We start from the raw sequence: 21069 nt of genomic DNA, 5'->3' as shown, positions 1-21069 counted from the left end.
GGGACACGAGTGCCCGAAGGCCGCCGGTGCGAGCACTACCTAGGTCCATGCTCTTGGACTTGCGGGTCTTGACGGCCTCCGGCTGGGAGGGGTCACCACACTGCTTGGTCCGCTTTTCCGACACGCTCTGGCGTCCGAAGCCCTCCCTCTGGAAGGCATCGGCCGGATCTATATCCTGGTCCTGCTCCAGGCTGTGGAGGAGACGGATGAATTAGGCTAAACACGCCTCATTCTGAAGGGAAAAAGAAGCAGAACAGCATTCAAAAAGCAAGGCGCTGATTTTTACAGTCTGCAGCGAAGCGCCGTTCCAGCAGACCCTCTTGATCTTCTCCCGAGGAATATAACACGTCTACAAAGCATCTTCTATTCCTACCGCCGTCACTGTGACACTAGTCTCAAGTATGTTTTTCTCAATTCCTCCCTTATTTATGACTCAAAATGGAAATGTGCCATATAAAGGAACCAGGTAAGGTAAAGAAGGTAGTTAGTGGTTAGAGCTGCTGCCTTTGGATCTGAAGGTTCCCAGTTCAAATCTCACCAACTGCTGTAGTACCCTCGAGCAAAGTACTTGCCCTAAATTACTCTACATAAAAAATATGTATTACATATCTATATATATATACACATATATAAATAACCCTGCTGTACAAATGGGTAGATGATTGTAAATTACTTTTTTTTTTGGAGAAAAGGGTTCGCTGAACGAATCAATTCAAATGGGCTCAGGCTTCACGGCTCCTGGGCTTTGGGTTCAGACACGGGGTTTGATCCCCCCCCTCCCTTGTGCATGGAGCTTGAATGTTTTCCGCCCTACGGTTCAAAACCACATGCAGAAGGCAGCAGCGGCACGCTACTCCAATAACCCTCCCTTGAGCCGATGGCACGTAGCCTTACACCCCCTTGACCTCATGCCACTGTCCAGGGTAGAACGGCTCTGGGTTTTTCAAGCAATGCTTACCGAAAGGGCCAATGAGTTTCATCCACAAGGTTTTATCTATTTGTTTGTTTTAAAACAAAGATAAACGTGTCGCCACCATCGTGACCTTTAAGAGCGATGATCCCACACGTCCTCGTGGACTCTTCTCACATTCAAGGTACATTGCCTTCCCGCTGCGTTTCAACTCAGGAGGCCTCACCGAGACTCTCCTCCGGAACGTTCGCACTCGAATTTTGGCCACGCGCCACTCCGTAACAGATCACGAGGTCCGCTGGTGCGTTACGCTGTTGTACGGCACCGTGCCAAAATCGGGAGCGCTGTCGACTTAATGTATTTGGCCCTGGAGCGAACGTGCAGCGGCTTCCCAAGAGGAGCCGAAGCGAGGCGTCGTGATTCATACCAAACGGAGTGTCGATAAAGAGGTTTCACCTCCAATAAACAAACAGGTCGCAGCAATTTGCGAGTGTCAATACACCAACATCATAAACATGGGTGAGCGCTCAAGGACTGCAGACAAACGCAGTGGTTCTTCAGCAGCCAAAGAAGCTGCTGCAGGCCTTCGGCCGCCATTCGCAGCAGAACAGCGCGTTCGTCTCAGTGCGGCACGGGGTTATGGACGTATACAAACCCTTGTCTCTTGTGCGAGCGCTCGTTTTGAATGAAATCAGACCAATGAAGTTACGGAGAGGGTCTCGTGCCAGAGACTTGTTCTTCACGGCTGTGAAGTTGATCCCAACACTTGTTGATCGCATATGTAGAGCATTTCCAGAAAGTTCTATCCTCCGGTTGTTTCCTTAGTGCTGGGAAGAGCGTCTCCACCGTTACTGTTGCGTTTGTCCATCCGGTTGCTGCTCGTCCTCTTCTTCTCGTTCCTTCTAACTTTCCCAACAGTTTCCATCTTTCTGAGCGACTCCAATCTTCTCATGATGTGTCAAAAGTATGACCTCAGTCTCATCATTTCTGCTTCCAATGAGAGCTGCGGTCTGATTTGACCCAAGACCCATCTGGCTGTCTGCGGTGTCCTTAAAACTCTTCTTAGACGCTACAGTCCAAAAGTGTCTTTGTTTTTCCTGGTTTTTCAAAGTCCTGCTTGATAACCGCAGTCCTGTCGTGTGTGTCGGAGGCTGTTTGAAGATCGAAAGCCGTCATCTCCAGCCATCTGTCAAGAGCTCCACCAGCTCCGAAGGCTGGCGACCAAATCACCAGCTCCAAGGGTCAGAAGGTTCCAGAGAAACGAACAATACGGCAGTATTGAGCGGTGATTTTACTTCACAGCCTGACAAGCGTGTCAAGCGGCTGAGAGTGTCGGGAAGCTGCCAGGCTGTCGCACCGAAAGCTCTCGACCAGCCGCCACTCCTCCACAGGGACGTTTTTTAATCAAAACTCCACTGATGGACACCTGCCCTGAGGTGAGAGGTCCACAATCCCCATCACACCTGAAGTGTCACTGGAGATGCAGTCTGTTCATCTCAGTTCCCTCTTCAGCTCGCTGCCCTCCAGCCAAATCCAGGGCTGGTTCCACCACGGCCCTCCAGGACGAAGGCATTCTCATCCTGGTCCCGTTCTGTATGTACCAGTGTATCCACGGTAGAGCTGTGGGCATCAAAGGCCTTTACTCTTCACTCAGCTGAGCATCAGACTGCAAAGACACCCACACGTCTGCCGAGTGACGGTTCATTGTTCGTATCCTTCAGTCCACCAGGGAGAAGGAATGCGGCAACCCACATTCACGAGACACATTCCTACTGAAGACCCACTGTCAGCGGGGCCTCGGAAGATGAGCGTGTGCGTTTGTGTGCGCGCGCGCTGCTTGAAGACGCTCAGAGGATGAACCCCCTCGGCGGTGGGATTTGAGCAGTCCACTTATGGCTGGGATGTCTCCCTCAGAAGCACGTAGCTCAGGTGTCACTAAGCTCATTCCCAACAACGGCAGAGTTCCATTTTCATGCGTCCCAGCAGTCATAACCCATGACGTTATGGCGTTAATAAGCCGACGCCTTTGTGCAAAGTGCTCTGGGACAGTTCAGAGTTTTACAGAAGTAGTTCACACACACACACACACACACACACACACACACACACACACACAAAATAATAACTGCCTATTCTAAGACAGGGTTGCGGTGGTCCAGAGCCTTTTCTGGAAGTACAGGGTGTGAGACTGGGTACCCTGGCTAACATCAGTGCATTATATAAAACTAGACATTGCTCACAGTGGTTGACTGCTCCTGTGCATTTATTTTTTTCAATCATTTGTGACAGTTTCAGAGCCACGTGTACTGCATATATAGGACAATCTCACATACTCTAAAGGAAATTGAGTCACCTGCCCACTTTAAACATGTCTTTGGACTGTGGGAGGAAACCAGAGCACCTAGAGGACACAGACATGAAGACAGGGAGAAGATTCACTCAGTGTGGAGTTTGATTTAAACCCACAACCCAGGGGCTTCGAGGCACCAGCGCTACCCGCTGTACCGCAGTTTTGCCGCGCTGTTAACAATGAACTTGACTGCATGACTGAATATCGCTGATGCACTCGAGCACTTCCACACAAAGCAGCTTCTCCATCGGGTCCCGAAGGAAACGTCAGTGGGGATGAGCAGCATGGAAGACAGTCATCCACCCAGAGTCATGAATCCAGAGTCAACCTTCTCCATACCTACTGCGAAGGCCGCAGGGCTCCTTGTGCAGAGGAGGACTGAATTAAACCCGCATGTTTTCACACGCCCTGACAACTGGGATGGGGTGTTCCCACATGAGTCGCGCACACAGAAGAAAAGGTGGTACTGCGAACACACACGCCGCGCCCCCGAAGAACCGCAGAGTTGGGTTTCACACGGGAAACTGGGTTGCTTCATTAACGGCTCCTGTCCGAGTGACACTTTTCGGTCCGGGCGGCCATTCGTCTCACAGACAGGAACGGGGGTGGGGTTGACAACGGGATACCGGCGAGATGCCTCCTGCAAACTGGGTCATGCGGTCCCCAACCAATAGGTCTTCGGGGACAACCAAAGGAGTCGCAAGTCTCACCGTAATTCAGGTTCAGCACACTAACACACTGCCTGTATCAACCAGTATGTTCTGTTTGCGCGGGCGTATGTGCATGAGAGAGAGAAGTGATCCATATATCTGTTCAAACAAAGACACACATTATGAATAGCTTGCGTAAAAGCAGGACTGCGGAAACTACGTAAATAAAACATTGTCTGAACCCTCACCAGTCGCTCTGCATCTCCGGGGCCCAGCGGGCAGGAGACTGCATGGCCACGCCCACATCGTCGTGGGAGCTGCAAGACGATTGGTCAGAAAGGTGGGTGGGAACAGCAGTCGGCCCGTCGTCCTCGATGATGACGGTGTCGTCCTGGGGCATGTTCACCGTGGGCGACAGCTGGTAGTTACCTGTGGGGGTGGGGTGGACCAGAGAAAAGACGGGTCAGGCGGTGCAGGAGGAGGGACTTTACGGCATTCAGTAACAAACAGCACGCAGACGAAGAAGTACAAGCGTGACCCCATTCTGTCATACGATGCTGAATATATGAAAAGCAGCCAGTCAATATTTGTTCTCATCACGTTCATCTGCAGTTAGAGGAGACCAGGATACGGCTTGAAATTCGTGGCGCAAATTAACGTTCCCGAATATTAAACTGCATTATTGAGGTTTTCAGGTCTCAAAGTGTGGGCTGAAACAATGTCCTTAGTACAGTGGTGTAAAACAGAGGAAAGCCTGATACCCCCCCGCCTTCCAAGTCTGGCATTCGATGGTCAAAGAGACTTTTGCCGCACACGAAGTACTGGGTTTAGTTGCCCAGAAGGACCGTTTCCCTGCGACTACAATGTTTGTGTTGCCATTCTCTAATTCTGCCACTTGAGCCGCATTCTAATTACTGCCAGAGGAGCTCAATATTTACCCTGGCGAGCTCCCAGCTGAGGGAGACCGAGGACATTTTCCCACATTTCCTTCGGCAAACAAGAGGTTGGTTCATATGGTGGAAAGAAACAAATTGCACTTAAGAATCACGCGTCTGCATCTATGCCTCTCTTTCTCCTAACGTAAAGTAATCACACATTGTATCTATCCGAGATGTACGCCGCTTTGGAGAAAAGCGTCTGCTGAATGAATACATGTAAATGTTCTGAAGCTAAAAAACGAGCAGACGGCGACATTGGACAGCGAACAGCACTTTGCCAGTCGGCGGATCATCCCGTACACTGCGGAACGGGCTCATCTCCTTCGGGACCAGTCGACAAGAGCCGAAGTCTTTGCGCTCCACCTCATCTCCAGAGAACAGACAGCTCAGCAATGGGGATGCATTTATGTTTATGTCTACTTACCTACACTTTTCCCCAAAGCTATTTACACTGATTTACCCACGTACAGACCAGGGTAAGTAGCTTGATCAAGGGTACTACAGCAGGAAGGGATTCAGAACCTGGGTCCTTCATGTCTAAAGTCCCGACCACTACGCCACCTGCTGCCTTGGCACTGTAGCTGCTTTGAGACGCCCAACACATGGCGCCCGATGTTGTGATGGGACAGGACCAACAGGGGTTGTGAGGACAGATCTGAGGCATGTTTCCCAACTTTGGTGGGTCAGAAAGATCAGAGGAGACTTTTGAGGCCGAGATCCAACCACCTTCACACCGATCCACAGGGCCGCGGCGGGCAGCCCGGCGCTACCGACTGGGAGCGGGAAGAGTAAATACAAAGTGCGTGCCGGCAGGTCCTTAACGAGTCGCGGCTGTCAGATCCACCCGAGGCGCTCTCCGGCCCCCCGTCCGGCACCGACTCCGCTCTGTGGACAGTCGCTAGGCAACGAACGCCAGGTATCACCTCCGATCAAGTTCGACACAAAGGCAGGAGGGGGAAAGAAAATATATGTTCCGTCACCAACAGCAGAGCTCGAGTCGAGAACAATGCGACCGAATTGAGGGAAAAGCAGCGTTCGCATGGCCTCCCTTAAACTCTCCAGCGCTGAGCAAAATCATGAACGCAAGCCAGCTTCGCTCTTCGAGGCGACACTTTTGAACCCTTAAGAGCCTTTCTCAACGAGGCTCTGGAGCCCATCTCCTTTCATCTTCATCGGATTCCAATAACGATAAACCCCGACAAAGCGCCTTTATTCGACTGTATTACTTGGCTTCGTTTTCTGCCGAGGCTTAATGTCAGAGGAAGACGTGTTCATCGGGATTGAGCTGCCAAGGAAATGTGCTTCAAGGACAGGCAATAAGCAACACGGCACAGCCCATCTGGATAAGTGATACATTCGTTAATATTTTCCATGATTTTGGGCGTTGTTCGCCCGTGCCTGTCGCCTTTGACTTTAAAAATTGCGAGAAACTGTGAGGAAAGCAGGAGAGTCTTTGCTGGTGTGCAATTGGCCCGATGGTCGGAACCCTGCGACAGAGCCCAAATTGCCAAAAGTGGGAGCGGAAGGTCAAAGGTGAAAGCGAAAGGTCATACTGATGAGGTTAGAGCTGCACAACCCCCCTTCCCCCATGGCTCCCACGCCAAACTCTTGGCTTTGCGCGTCGTCCGCCGACACCCCTCAATGCTGTCACTTGCAGATGAGTACCCTCTCTGTGTCTCTCGCATTCCAACACGTGTGCTTCCTGAGCTGGAAAATGGTGCGCAGCTTCTTCATCGACAACTTGAGCAACGAATCCACCGTTTTATACAGATGTGCTCAAATGAGAGAACGAGGAGACATTACACCGGTACCACAGGGCCGAATGCGTGACACATGGCCTCATGACACAGTGCAGACACCGTGAGACGTTGTGCAACAAGCTTGTTCATGCCATCACCTCCTGCTGAGTGCAGTTAAGGTCTCACATTCATAAAAAAGTTGCAGAATCCAGATGACAACCAGAGAGCCTGAAAGCAGAGGAAGAGGGCAACATCTGGCACCGAGGCCGATTCAAACCCTCAGCTTTTTCACCTTCCGGCCTCTGGAAGCAGGATGGCCGATCTCTCATCTACAAGTCCAGCTAAGGATGATGGGACTTCCTCAGAAGGTCAGACACAGCTGATGAGGCTCCAGATTGACCTCCTACCGATCACTTCCAGAGACAGAAAATCCTACCGAGAGCGAGCAGAAACGAGTCCGGAAAGCGGCAGGACGCTATCGCTCGGGAGCAGCAAGGAGAGACGAGGGAAGGAGAAAGATTTATTTACCCATAATCCTCCCCGTGCTGGGGCTCACTGGTATCGGGGCCACGTCCAAACCCTCGTAGAGGGAGTGAGAGATACGGCGCTCGTGGTCGTCCGCAGAACCATCCAGCGGTAGGTCCGACTGGAAGAGACAAACGGGGAGAGAGGGGGACAGGAGGACGAGTCAGTGCCCTCTTCAGGTGGAACCGTCTGTCACTACAGCAGCTGTATTCACGTGTAACAATAATCTTATGCATAACAATTCTCATGTGCAATAAACTTGTGTAAAATACACATTTGCAATAACCTCATTCATAATAATAAACTCAAGTCTAACACACTCCCTGTATGTGCAATGAACTTGTGTCTAACAACCTCATGTGCAAGTGTTGTACACATGTAGTAACACCGTAGTACACATTAATAAATTCGTGTGAGACAAACCCATACACTTGTGTAACAATACATCATAACCTCATGCAATTTAGTATGTATATTTGCCTCATACAAAACTCATATCATAACCTCATAAGTGTAATAATCTGACAAACACACACACACACACACACACACACTTTCAGAACCGCTTGTCCCATACGGGGTCACGGGGAACCGGAGCCTACCCGGCAACACAGGGCATAAGGCCGGAGGGGGAAGGGGACACACCCAGGACGGGACGCCGGGACGCCAGTCCGCCGCAAGGCACCCCAAGTGGGACTCGAACCCCAGACCCACCGGAGAGCAGGACTGTGGTCCAACCCACTGTGCCACCGCACCCCCCATGCTTGTAATAAGCAGTCATGTATAATAACCTTATGTGTAATAAGAACCCTGTGTGTAACAGCCAGATGAATTGCTGTAATTTACATGGTTTAGTGTTTATCTGGGCTTTTTTTTTTTTATACTTTTTTTCCCACACTTCTGAGGAGGAAGATCAGTTGATTCCCTCTCTTCTTCTACGCTCCTTCACACATAAAGGGAACGTCCATTGACTAAACACATGAGGTCGAACACCCTCACTATCTTTATATTTCACAAATATATAAAACGTGTTGCTCTCCAGCCTTCCAGCGGTAGAAGGCCATTATTAATAAGCTCATGTTTTATGCTCCGAGCATGTTTTTGGCAGCTGCTTTTATACTCGTGCATTTGCTGCCCGGATTAGCGTTTGCGCGTAAATTCGCGTTTTGAATTCCTCCTCCGGCCTCCGCTGCCCCACACCAGGGGGCGCCGTTCCAGCGCAGCGGGACGGAGAGGAGGCATTTCGACCGGACGCCATTAAAGAGGCCCCCCTCCTGGCAACTCCACAATAAATAAATGCAGGGACTCCTTACGGGGCGGCATGAGAGCCGCTCGCACGCCAGTAATGACAGTCCTGCCGGGCAGAAGGGGACGGAAATGGGCTTTGAAAGCCCACCCACCCGGCACGGCAGGAGCCCCGCCGCAGCTAGCGGCGGCAAAGAGAAGCGCGGTTCCGGGAGACCGAGGCAATCAGTCCCCGGCGTAATTGTGGCCCGCCGCCATTTGTCACCGCGCTCACCAGTCTCGACCGCCTTCCAGCTTCGCCAGGTGTTCCGCCCTTAATGTCGACCTTCGAAAACGTTGTTTTTCATTACGATCCTCACTTTCAATGGGCACAATCAGAGCTAAAATGTCAAGTCTTATGTGGAAAGCAGCCATGGTGAAGAACATCATTTTCAGTCCTTAGAGCCTCGAAACTTCGGTAGAGTCCAGACGTTCAGATTTACATTTATTCATTTAGCTGACGCTTTTCTCCAAAGCCACTTAGTGTTGCTCTACCTACAATTATTTACCGCTTTATACAGCGGGGTAATTTTACCGGAACAATTTTTTGGGTACTTTGTATATACGTTTCTATTGAAACTGAAAATGCATATATACACTTATAGGTAGGAACACCAAACATGAGCTTTAAACATTGTGGAAGAGAGCTGGATAAAGACGTTCTTCTATTCAATCTGAGTGCAACTAATAAAAGGGACACAAACATTCAATTTTCACTCAGCAACAAAGAAATTCTACGAAACAGAGCAGCAAAGAAAATAAATAAAATCAGTACCAACCAACCAAAACCAACAACTGCTTGTCCCGAGCAGGGCCGCGGTGAGCCGGAGCCTATCCCAGAAACACAGGACGCAAACACCCTGGACGGGACGCCAGTCCGTCGTAAGGCACCCCAAGCAGGACTCGAACCCCAGACCTCCGCACCACGGGCACCGGCAAATCAAGTTGCACCACCACACCCCCCAATAAATCGATTCCCTTCATCACTTAATAAATAAACTCGAAATATGTTAATATCTCCGCAGATTCTGAACTCAAATGTAACATAAGAAGCGGTACGTACATTCACCAGATGTTACGTTTCACTATACGGAACGTGTTTGGAACACTGGTGAACGAGGAGTCGCCCTGAAAGCCTTAAAGGATGCGCAGCGCTCAGTAAGCAGTCCAACCCTGGTGGTTAAGGGTAAACACAGGGTATACAGGGAAAAGAGCGGAACTCCCGCTCAGCTACACAAAGTGGCCCGATTTCTCTTTCGCTTTACCGTTGTGCTCTTTGCCGCTGTGAACTTGGCTGCCAACCTGCGCCGTGACGCACACATGGACAATGGCCTCAACCGCGCAGTCAAAGCCTTTTCATCCCCGCACAAGAGCCGTCGCTCATAGTGCTGCGGTCAAAGACGACGACGCTGAAAACGGCTCCGAGGAGCTCGGCGGGGGAAGTCCTCCCTCGGGGCGTTTGTCCCGGCAAGGGCCAATCGGGACGGCTGCCAGGTGGGGGTGAAGCAGGAGTGACCGGCCACCTTGTCCTGAAAGGAGGCGGGGCTCTAGGCATGACTTGTCCAATGGCTGCAGCTTATGTGTGGTCCCACTCGAACCGGAGTCTTTCGTCAGGAGGGAGGCGACCGCAGCCCGCAGTCTTGGTGCACGGCACCCTCAACAGGCCTGCTCCTTAAGTGCGCAACTCCACGTACCGCCCACGGTGCCTTCATCACCACGGACTCTTCAGCAGTGGCAGCAGGTCGCGCAGTAGCTAGAACAGCCACCTTCTACTGAAAAGTTCCAGGTTTGAACCACACCTCCTACTGAAGTAGCTTGACCAAAGGTACTTACCCTGAATACATGCAGTAAAAGTAACCCTAGAACTCATGTCTTTGGACTGTGGGAGGAAACCAGAGCACCTGGAGGATACCCACAGAAACACAGCGAGAACAGGTAAACTCCACACAGACTCAGCAGGATTCAAACCCACAACAGAACCTGAAGCCCAGAAGCTGTGAGGCACCAGCACTACCTGTTGTGCCACTGTGCTGCGCTATTAAAGCACCATGTTGCCGACGGACTCCTATAAACAAACACCATTTGTTTTGCAACCGAGTCACTAAGAAGGCCTCCAGAACTAAAATAAACAAAATAATAAAACGAAACGTTTTTGCAAGGGCAGCTCGTAGCGTAGTGGTTAGTGTTGCGACCTTCCGACCCCTTGAGCAAGGTACTTACCCTAAATTGCTGCAGTAACGTTACCCAGCTGTGTAAATGGATAAATAAGTATAAGGGCCTTAACACTGTTAGTCGCTTTGGAGAAAAGCATCAGATAAATGAATAAATGAATAAATGTAAAATGTAGCATCATGGAGGAGCCTGCAGTCGTGAGAGAACAGGACAGAACCACGGTAAAGGAAGGCAGGACACTCCTGACTAATAGTTTACTGTGCATTTGTTGCCCCTCAGGTTCCCCATGGAGGAGGAGAGACGTGTGACCCAAACTGTAGGGCGAGACCCATTACCCCGTTGAGTTTTGCAACCCTTCTTGCGACGATGAGCTGGATCGCGCCCCGCTTATTGCCCTGGGCCGACATGGACATCCGCAGCGTTTCCATGGCGTCCTGGTTCGTCTTCCCCAGCAACGATTCCCCGTTCACTGCAATGAGCTGGTCATTGATATGGAGCCGCCCATCCTGTTAGAGCACATACATGGCTATTATTACGTTTAAGTTGCTTCATTTACCAGACGCCTTTCTCCAAAGCAACTTCCAATGAACTCTATGTAGTGTTATCAGCCCACACACCTTATTCACCACGGTGACTTACACTGCTAGATACACTACTTACAATGGGTCACTCATCCATACATCAGCGGAACACACTCTCTGTGTCACTCACACACTATGGGTGAATCTGAACAGCATGTCCTTGGACTGTGGGAGGAAACCAGAGCACCAGAGGAAACCCATGCAGACACAGGGAGAACATGCAAACTTAACACAGACTGAGCGGGAATCAAACCCATGTTCTCAGTGCTACTCACTATGCCACTGTGCTTTATGATGATGATGATTATTATTATTATTGGGTCATTTTTACTGTGTCAGTTCAGGATTAGATCAAGGGTAGTACAACTATAATAAAAGATAGTGACTGATATAACAAAGGATATAAAAGTAAATACAGTAAATAAAAACATACATTATGCATTTTTTCAGTCCATTAATTCAAACCCAGTTCCCTTCTATCAACTTTAACCACTATGCCACCTGCTGGCCTACAATGAAAATGCATTAAAATCACCCCCCCCATCTGAAACATAGTAAAAGGGTTTTTGGTGCTGGCGAAGTTGTTGAGGAAAGAGCTCGACGGCATTAGTAGGAGCGTCACAGGAAACGGGTTCAGGAGAAGAGGAAATATCTATGAGATGAATATTGATCTTCCTATGGTCTTGTGTTACTGCTCACGCTAAAGGCTTGTCATTTCATCTCAGAGGAGGCCATTAACAGGAAGTGGTGGAAGCCCAGACCCTTAACCATGCAGATGGAGGAAAGGCCAATAATCAAGCGGGCGAGTAGGGGAGAGAGAGAGAGAGGGTGCCTTGCCTTGCACGCCGCTCCACCATGGATTATGGACTTGACGAAGATGCCCAGGTCAGCGTGGTTCTCTTTGGAGCGGTTGCCCTTGACGCTGACGCCCAGGCCGGCCGAGCCGGAGTCGTTGAGCGGGATCTCCAGAGTCAGGAACTCGCGGGTTCCGTCGGGCGTCAGAACCAACTCCTCCTCCTCCGTTTTCTACGCAAGACACACAGCACCACGAGAGATGGTGAAACCCACAACCAGCCCAACCGCTTCCTTGTGACCACCTGCCAAAGAGGACAGCGCATCATGGTCAAGGGTTCGACTTCGCTCAAAGACACCGCGAGACGTCCGCTCAGCCTCATCATTCAGTCTGGACAAGAGCATCAGGCCAACGGAGAAAATGAACCATAATGGTACCAATATGTCATGGTGAACAGGGCCCATGCTCATTTTTGCTCTTATTGCATAGCTGTCTTACGACGTGACGTTTGTACACTCATCTACTCTCAATGATTCATCCATTACAAAGCAGGGTAATTCTTACAGCACCAGGTTAGGGTGAGAACTTGGACCAAGGGCACTACAGCAGGTGATGGGATTCAGCTGCAGGTCAATTGCTGAACAACTTTTCTAACCGCTCCGCCACCTGCTGGCCTTAAGAGGGCTTTAAGGTTCTCAAATGCATGTATATTTCATACATTTCATGGCAAAACTGAACCGGGCCACAGAGACCCCTGCTGCCCATCTTCCTCACACCGGGACTGCACGGGAACCCAATGTGAAAGGAAGAGGCTGGGTCCTCAAGGGTGCAGAAGCCCACCTTTCTCATTAAAATGAGCTTCTACTCTCAACCCTAAGGCCCAAAAGGAGATCGGAGGGGAAAGAGGAGCAGAAACAGCAGAGCGACGTGAAAAGATGAAGTCGAAACTGGCAGCGGCGTCCGTGCGCCCGCGCCAAGGACGGCTCCCTCCCACGCGAGTCAGGCCCCCCCGCATCCCGACGAAGGGGCCGACGAAACGGGAGGCTTTCGGCTGCACGAACGATGCCGTTTAACCCGGACGGCACGGGTGCGAGGGGAAGGACACCACAGAAATGAGCCATTCGCAGCCTCTGCGTGCAATTCAATCGCAGCTGTCGTGCAACAAGTGCGGCTCGCGGTCACCCTGGACCCCGAACCCCGAACCCCTGGTCAACATCAGGCCTTTCCGGACATTTCCGTAACGCGCTGCTATACGTACGCATAGAATCACAGCAGCTGCTCAACCGACGAACCGGTCAGTGCCAGTCGGCGAGCAGTTAGTCCCATAAAAGTCCAGTGTTTGTCAGCTTCTGGCCACTTTCAGCTTTCTTCACCCACACAAAAAAAAAGCTCAAGATGACCTTTAGTTTATTTTAGGGACAACATCTGTATAAATTCGGAATATAAACATAAGAAATGAGAGAGTCATTTTAAAAAGCTTAAGCTACATAAGAAAATAAAACTATTCAAAGATAACTTCTCCCCAGAAACGATTCACTTTCGTACCACGAGCAACATCCCTCACCTTGTCGCTCCGTGACACTCGGGAAAACTGAACAAGCTGTAAACACTGGGGAAATGAGATGAATTAAAGGAATCCCACCCTCATCTTCTCTTTGGGTGCTCTTTACTGCCATCTATCAGTCGGGAGGGTAAAGACAGGTTTGTGTTCACTCTATAAACAAACAAATATTATGTACCTGTATTTAATATTATTAAAAAACACACACACACACACACACACACACACACACACACACACACACACACCACCCAGTCAGGTTCCAGACCACCATGACCCTGCCTTGGACAAGCATTTGATGAAGACCATTTCGCAGTGCGCCCACCCCCCTTCCCCCCCCAGCGACTGACAGTGCGGCAGCCTTATGATATTTTTGGTGACGGCTGTCTGTGCCCCGCGCCGAAGGTGAGAAATCGCAGCAAGACGAGCTCGTCTCTTTCGCGGAGCGTTCGCTGTTTTGACAGCGAGTTTCACGATCCCTCGGCGCAAACGCTGGAGCAACACGTCTCGTCTCCCCTCCCTCCTGGGAAGCCAGTCGCAGGTCCTGGCATGTTTTTTAGCAATGTATAAAATTATGAACAGAAAGGGGGGGGGGAGACCACACAAACACGCACCGGGGGATGACTGGAAACCGTTGCTTTGGCTACGGTACACTTTGTCGAAAATTAATTTAGCGCTGTCTGGGACATCTTCGGCGCCGGCAAGGCGGCCTTTCGCAGACTCGGCCTCCGCCGAGAAGCGCCGGCTGTAAAGCGACGGTTCGGAAACGGGGGAACGAGGGATCGCCGGAACGCTTCCAGGAGACGGGCTCCGTCACACCAAGACCGTCGTCTCTCAGAACGGAAGTCGGACGCAGATTGGAAGTCTGAAAACCGTCTCCCTCAGCGTGGATGGAGAAGAAACCTCTTCCAGCAAAGAGTTCCTCGCAGACGCCTCGTGAGTCCGACTGCTGGCAGCGAGAAACCCAGCGAGGCTACAAATCACGCGAGGCGTGCAGATTAATTTCAGAAACGAAGGGGAAAGACGGGACTGACGCTATTATACTCCATTACATTTATTCATTTATCTGGCACTTCTGTCCAACGTTTGTACACTAAGCTACTTACGCAGATTTACCAAGTTATGTGGAAGGGTAATTTTTACTGAGTCAATTCAGCTTAAGTACCTTGCTCAAGGGTAGCACAACAGCAGGTGAGATCCAACAAAATGATAAATTCACTTTTTTACTTATACATTTATCTTCGGTGTCCTCTGATAATTGGCCCTATCAGACGGTGGAGCAATCGGCTTTTGACAGCCATGGAATTCAGAAGGGAGGAATTGATCTCAGTCAGAACAGTCTCTCTCTGTGTGTGTGTGAGACCACAATAAAGGGAACACACCACAGTTTCGCTCCCCCCCCCCCCCCAGCCCGGGTTTTCATGCACGGCTTCACCAGAGACAATTAGCTGAATGTGGGACGCGGCACAAAGGGCCCTGATTTGGCTGCGCTGGAGTCGCTGTGATGAGTTCGCACACCTCAGAGGAGCCGCCGAGGGGTCTAATTGCTGGGAGCGTGTGCGCTGCGCTTGATTAGCATTGTTCTTCGGCTCCTTCGTGCCATTGCCATGTGACGGCGCACGTTGAGCACTGAATGCAAAGCGCTGCGGCACCTTGTCTCACACACACAAACATCCCAAGAGACAGAAGTGAGAGGTCACAGCTGTGCATTTTTGGTGTCGGGGTTTCTGGGGATGAGATACACTGAGCCAAGTCGACCCATGTTTCATACCATTGCAAACATGCACTCTCTGTGTGAGAGAGAGAGAGAGAGAGAGAGAGAGAGAGAGACACACAGGATTGGCCAGGGGGGGCGTGCTGGCGCAGGGGGTTGGACCGGGTCCTGGTCTCCGGCGGGGCTGGGGTTAGAGTCCCACTCGGGGCACTTGCGGCAGATTGGCGTCCCGTCCTGGGTGTGTCCCCTCCCCCTCCGGCCTTTCGCCCTGCGTTGCTGGGTTGGGCTCTGGCTCCCCGCGACCCCGTACGGGACAAGCGGTTTCAGATGATGTGTGTGTGAGTATTGGCCCAATCCGATCACACCCCAGTTTCACCCAGACACACTATTATCAAGACACCCAGGAAGCTGAGGGTGGTGAGGAATTTACTGATTCCGATCCCTCATCACAGCTGGAGCAACTTCTGCAATATAATCTCAGCATCTGCAGAGGATCCGGGATTCACCACAGCCTCACAGCATTTACCCACCGCGAGGCACTCTGAACATTTATTCATTTAGCCGAATGAATTTTCTCAAAACTGACTTAGGCCGATTTATGCATTTGCACAGCACGGTAATTTTAGAGTACCAAGTCAGGATACCTCAATCAAGGGCATTGCAACAGGAGGTGGGATTTGAACCCGGGTCCTTTGATTGCAAGGTGACGCCACCTGTCAGCGACGTCAACGATGAAGACTCTTCTTGCTGTCGCTGCACCGATGTCCCACACCAGAGGCTGTATCCTCTTTGTAACAATGATGCTGAAAGAAAAGATGGGGAGTGGGCGGGGCTTACCTCAATCTGGCTGCAGGGTTCCTCGGGACACACCCCTTCTCTTGCCAAGCGCTTCTGAGGAAGGAGAGGCACAGTCAACATTACTCGGGGTGACACAAAATCAGAGTCCCCGACACCAGTGGTTCTGTGTGCGCGCGTGTGTGTGTGTGTGTCAGAGAGACAGAGAAAGGGGGTAAAAGGGGGTCTTCCTCTCCGATCACCCGTACCGTACATCCGCTGCCGGATGCGGATGAGATACAGCCCTTTGTGCCGTGTGCCTCTCCATCGCGGCAGCGCGTCGGCACGACGACGCTCAGGGAAACTTTCAAGGACCAGATAACGAGGCTTTCCTTTATTTTGGCTCATTCCGCGGCCCGCACGCACCGTCGCCGCTTCCGAGGAAGGCCTCGGATAATTAGCGCCGAACAATGGCGACACGTGTTGCGGCTGTGCGCGCGATCGCGGCCGTGAGCGGAATTCCGATCGCCCGCGCCTGGCTAATGCACTAAAAGCTTTTTAATTTGCAAAGTCAACAGGCTCTACTTATATCAAAGTTAGAGCTTCCCTGGCAGCGCGACAGAGCGCTATTTGTCGCGGCGCGCCTAAAACAAAAGACAGACATCTGCGGTAAATAATTGTACCCATTAGAGCAAAAACGCGAGGAGGAGCTGCGCTGCCAGAGCCGCGCGCTAACAAAAGGCAACGGCGGCTTATATTTAGTGCACATTTTCTGGAATCAAACTTAATTGCTTTAATTCGAAGCATATGGCCAAATTCTGTCTTGAAAATTTTTAGGGGTGAAGGGGGGGGGGACAAAATTCAATAATTTAAAAATAAAAAAAATTTTTAAAAAAAATCACAAAAATACGACGAGCATTTGTGATGCGTTGATTTTGAATGGAAAAATTGCATAATTGTGTCTAATTATATTATTGTGGAGGAGCCCACGCCGAACAGTCAATGGCTAAATTAGCGGGCCGGAGTACAGATGAAATGATTTGCCGATTGTAATTATAAGCGACAGTGTGCTGCCAGCGCCTCCCGTCCCCCTCGAGAGGAAGCGCACGCCCAGCTGTCGCGCGGGACCCGACGCCGGCGCTAATTACACGATTAAGACACGGGACGCTTGACAGATACGGCTCTTAATGGGCCTGCCGAACCCGATAGCATCGCGAGACGGAGCTCGTCGGCCCCTTCTCGCCCGCCTTCCACCGGAGGAGAAGCTAACGTGCTAATGAAGGCATCCGTCCGAAACGCATCTGTCCCGTCACGGAAAGTAGCGTTCCGGTACTCTCCCCCATATTTGCTTTAGTTGGCGGAAGGCCGGGGAGGTGGACGGAACAGGACTCTTACCGGATCTCGAGGACTCTGCATCCAAGGCGCGGTGTTCTAGGAGGAGGGAAGGAGGACGAGGATTTGTTAGAGGTAAATTGGAGAGGTGGGAATAGGAGGCATCACGACACCCCACATTAAATCAAATCATCAGTCAGGTGACCGAACGAAGGAAATGATGCGGAAATGGCCACAAAAGACTAAAATATAGACACGAAACCAAAATCAAACTGGGAAACGTTCCCTCAGACTGGAGGACTCGCTCATTTCACCTGCCTCATCGGCCGAGACCCTGGGAGGAACGATCGACTGAGGTCTGTTGCTCTTTTAACATATCGAAGCTACAACTTCGTCCTACAGATACATCCCGCATAACATGATTGGCCCTTATTTACATTTACATTTATTTACTTAGCAGATGCTTTTCTCCAAAGCGACTTGCAATGAACTCTGTGTACTGTTATCATACATAGAGATCCCCTTAGAATCCTTATCTCACAACAAACTCTACGTGACTCCTGGTCCAGGCCATGGTGATATCCCACCTGGACTACTGCAACTCCTTTCTGTCTGGCCTTCTGGCCTCTGCCATCAAACATCTCCAGATGGTACAGAATGCCGCCGCACGAGTCGCGTTTGACCTGCCGAAATGTTCCGATGTATCCTCCCTTCCTCGTCGGCTTCCTATGGCCACCCGGATCAAAGGTTCTGGTTGTGACCTACAAAATCACCAACATCTACAAGAGCCGATCACTCGCTACACGCCAACCAGACTGCTACGTCCTCCACCTCCGTCTGCTTGGTGGTCCCATGCACAAGGGGTCCAAAAGCACAAAGGTTCTCGGTTCTGGCTCCGATGTGATGAAATGACCTCCAACCTCTTACTCAGAACTGCTGAATCTCCCCTCTACATTTAAGAAGGGTCTGAAAACTGACCCCTTTGAGACTCATTTCTCCGCTGTGCTCAACAGATGTCTTAAGAGTTTTACTAATTTTTAATAATTTGTTTAATAATGGAAAACCTATATGTACCTACTCATCTAATGTACACTGGTTTACACTAACGCGACAAATGGACTATAATCTACAATCGCGCGTCTCCAGTCACATCTGTCCTGTTGATGTAATACACTTTTGTTCTATAAGATGTACGTCACTTAGGAAAAACAGCATCTGCTAAATGAACAAACAAATGATTTCATAAGAACATGTGCTCTGTTGTCATACCTGTTAACACTGTGCCACAAGATAAACAAGCGTTATTTTTTCTTAATTGTGAATTGTCCATAATTAGTTATTGCCCATTTTTCCTCAAGTTTCATATCTACACCCAAGTTCTTTTGTGCAACTCCTGCTGTTCTTTTATTTTACATTATTTAAGCATATTACCAGCTGTTAAAACTGTAAAGATGGAGTTGCTGGTAGTGAGAAGAGTAAAACACAGCTACACTGAATTTGCATCAGTATAGAACAAAGTAACCGGGGACACATGTTCACGCTCATTGTTCCGTGTGGCGAGACAGGTCTGACATGTGTGGGTTCGGGTGCGAGTTCAGCTCCCCTCCTGCCCCCCCCCTCCACTGTCAGCTGGTTTCTTATAAATTTGTTAAGTGTTCCAGGTGTCATCGTGAAACGTTTATGCTACATTTGCAGTCACCTCCTCTTTGTTCACCTGTCATTTGTCACTCTTTGTATTTTTCCATCGCTTGTACCCGTGACCCTAACCAACCCTCTCCAGGACATTTCAACCCTGTGAAAAACACTTTAATCAAAATGCAAACCTTCAAAAATCTCAGATTATTATTTATTCATTTATGTGACCTGCAGCTGGAGCAGTGATAAGAATTACCATGTTGTACTTGAAGGATGTGGGCTCAGATCCCACCTCCTGCTGCAGCATCCCTGATCAAGGTACTTACCCTGAATTGATAGTGGAAATTACCTTACTGCATAAATGGGTAAATCATTGTAAGCAGATTAACAGCAGAGAAAAGTGCCAATTAAACAAAGATAAAATAAAAGAAAGTAGTGCTCAGCCCGACCACCTCCTGGGGAGTCAACCTCACACCCACACTGCCGTGGCCAATCCGGAGTAACCGCCACCACCCGACTTCCAGCAGCTACTCGTGAGGCCGACAGCAGGAGCCAACCTGGTGTGCTGCCATGACAACGGGGGGGAAACAATGTCCTGCTTTTTCCTGTGCGGAATGTAGCGGAAAATGCATCTCCACTCCAAATGCTGTCGTTCCCCCTCCCCGGAGCGAGTTGCCGGGGCCACCGAAGACAACGGACCCCTCATTGAGGGAGACAAATCCTCATGCTGATTAATCGCTAATAGAATTTACCGGAACGACCTGGACGCCATTTCCGTGATTAATTGATTCTCTTACTGAAGTACAAATGCTGGCTGGGGGTCAACACCAGAGGATCTCTGTTGAGAACTGGCCGTTCTCACTCATGGGAGCAACAGCCATGTGAAAGCAGAGGAGGGAACATCGGTGACTCTAGATCAGGGTCAAACATGCGGTATCTTGTGCATAACCGCAAGTACCTCAAGTAAATTGTAACAGCACAATTCTTAATTCAACAAAAACAGCAGTGGCCAACGGAGGCAAGGCACAAGGTTATGGGCGGGCCCTTACCGCTTCCCGACTCGGGAAGGTATCCTCCTGTTCCTGCCGAAGTACCACCAGGTCCACTGTTCCGCCCATAGGCGTGGCCCGGAGAAGACCCACCACCTGCTCCTGCGTCCTCCCACTCAGGTCCACACTGTTCACCTGGGGGAGGAGCCAAGCGATGTGGCAAAGAGCATCAGTAAGAAGCTGGAATTCACCTTAACAGACCATCGGCAACCTTTAGGGGCTCATGGAGTGGCGCACCGGCTAAGCATCTTACGAACATAACTGGGACCAGAAGTGTTTGTAACTTGTTTTGTTTGTAACTCCAAAGTCTCTAAGACACAATTAGTAAAAGCGTCACCCGCTTCCCTTGAATTATTCACTAGTTAGGCTCTGCACAAACCTTCAGTATAACTATAATAAAGTAATGTTTTGAAACCATTTATTTTAATATTCTGTTGACTTGATTCATCCCATAAACATGTGTTATGTCTCATCTTGTTATTGATTAGACATTTAGGAACCCCAGACACAAAGTGTAAACACTGTTGTGGAAGTGAGTTGAATTAAGAACCGCCACTCTCCTCTTCTGTTTTTGTACTCTTTACTGCCATCTACCCACTCGGAGGGTAAACGTAGGTCATTCACCTTCATTTTAGAAAGAAGAGCAACGGAAGAAAATGCAATTTAAAATAAGTTAAAATCCATCTATGACAATTTGTAACACGGGCACTGAGCATTCTTAGTTACAACACACAGCAGCTCGTCCCTGTACTACAGGGATGTTAGAGGTCGATGAGGCCAACGCCACTCACTTCCAGCAGGCGGTCACCCGCCTTCAGCCGGCCATCCTGAATCGCCGCCCCACGTGGGAGGATGTTCTTCACGAATATGGGGGCGGAGCCAGCGAGGGGAACGTCCCGGGATGTGATGCTGAAGCCTAGCCCTTCCGGACCTGCAGAAGCAGAGGACCAAGAAAGAAAACACAATGTTGGACTGCAGCACAGGAAACACACACACACACACACACACACACACACACACACACACACACACACACAAAACGGTGGCATCAAATCAAGTACT

The 21069-nt window shown here is 50.1% G+C and overlaps 1 protein-coding gene across 8 annotated transcripts in view; it reads right to left on the bottom strand.

Annotated features, from left to right (window-relative positions):
- LOC108937575 (partitioning defective 3 homolog) overlaps positions 1-21069 on the bottom strand; it is a 101608-nt gene that overhangs the window by 38865 nt on the left and 41674 nt on the right. For 4 of the 8 annotated variants that reach the window (XM_029253372.1, XM_029253373.1, XM_029253375.1 and 1 more), the window contains 9 exons: positions 20799-20938; positions 20008-20142; positions 17387-17422; positions 16055-16108; positions 11987-12175; positions 10904-11074; positions 7116-7233; positions 4159-4339; positions 40-191 (listed from right to left, as the gene is read on the bottom strand). In XM_029253372.1, coding sequence (XP_029109205.1) covers positions 40-191; positions 4159-4339; positions 7116-7233; positions 10904-11074; positions 11987-12175; positions 16055-16108; positions 17387-17422; positions 20008-20142; positions 20799-20938 — 1176 coding nt within the window. The remainder of the gene's footprint in view (positions 1-39; positions 192-4158; positions 4340-7115; positions 7234-10903; positions 11075-11986; positions 12176-16054; positions 16109-17386; positions 17423-20007; positions 20143-20798; positions 20939-21069) is intronic. The other 4 variants (XM_029253377.1, XM_029253374.1, XM_029253378.1 and 1 more) reach the window with 4 other exon arrangements.

This window comes from Scleropages formosus, chromosome 7, assembly GCF_900964775.1.
Source record: "Scleropages formosus chromosome 7, fSclFor1.1, whole genome shotgun sequence".
Lineage (NCBI taxonomy): Eukaryota > Metazoa > Chordata > Actinopteri > Osteoglossiformes > Osteoglossidae > Scleropages > Scleropages formosus.
Note: the sequence above shows the minus strand (reverse complement) of the source record. Positions and strands in the feature narration are given on the sequence as shown.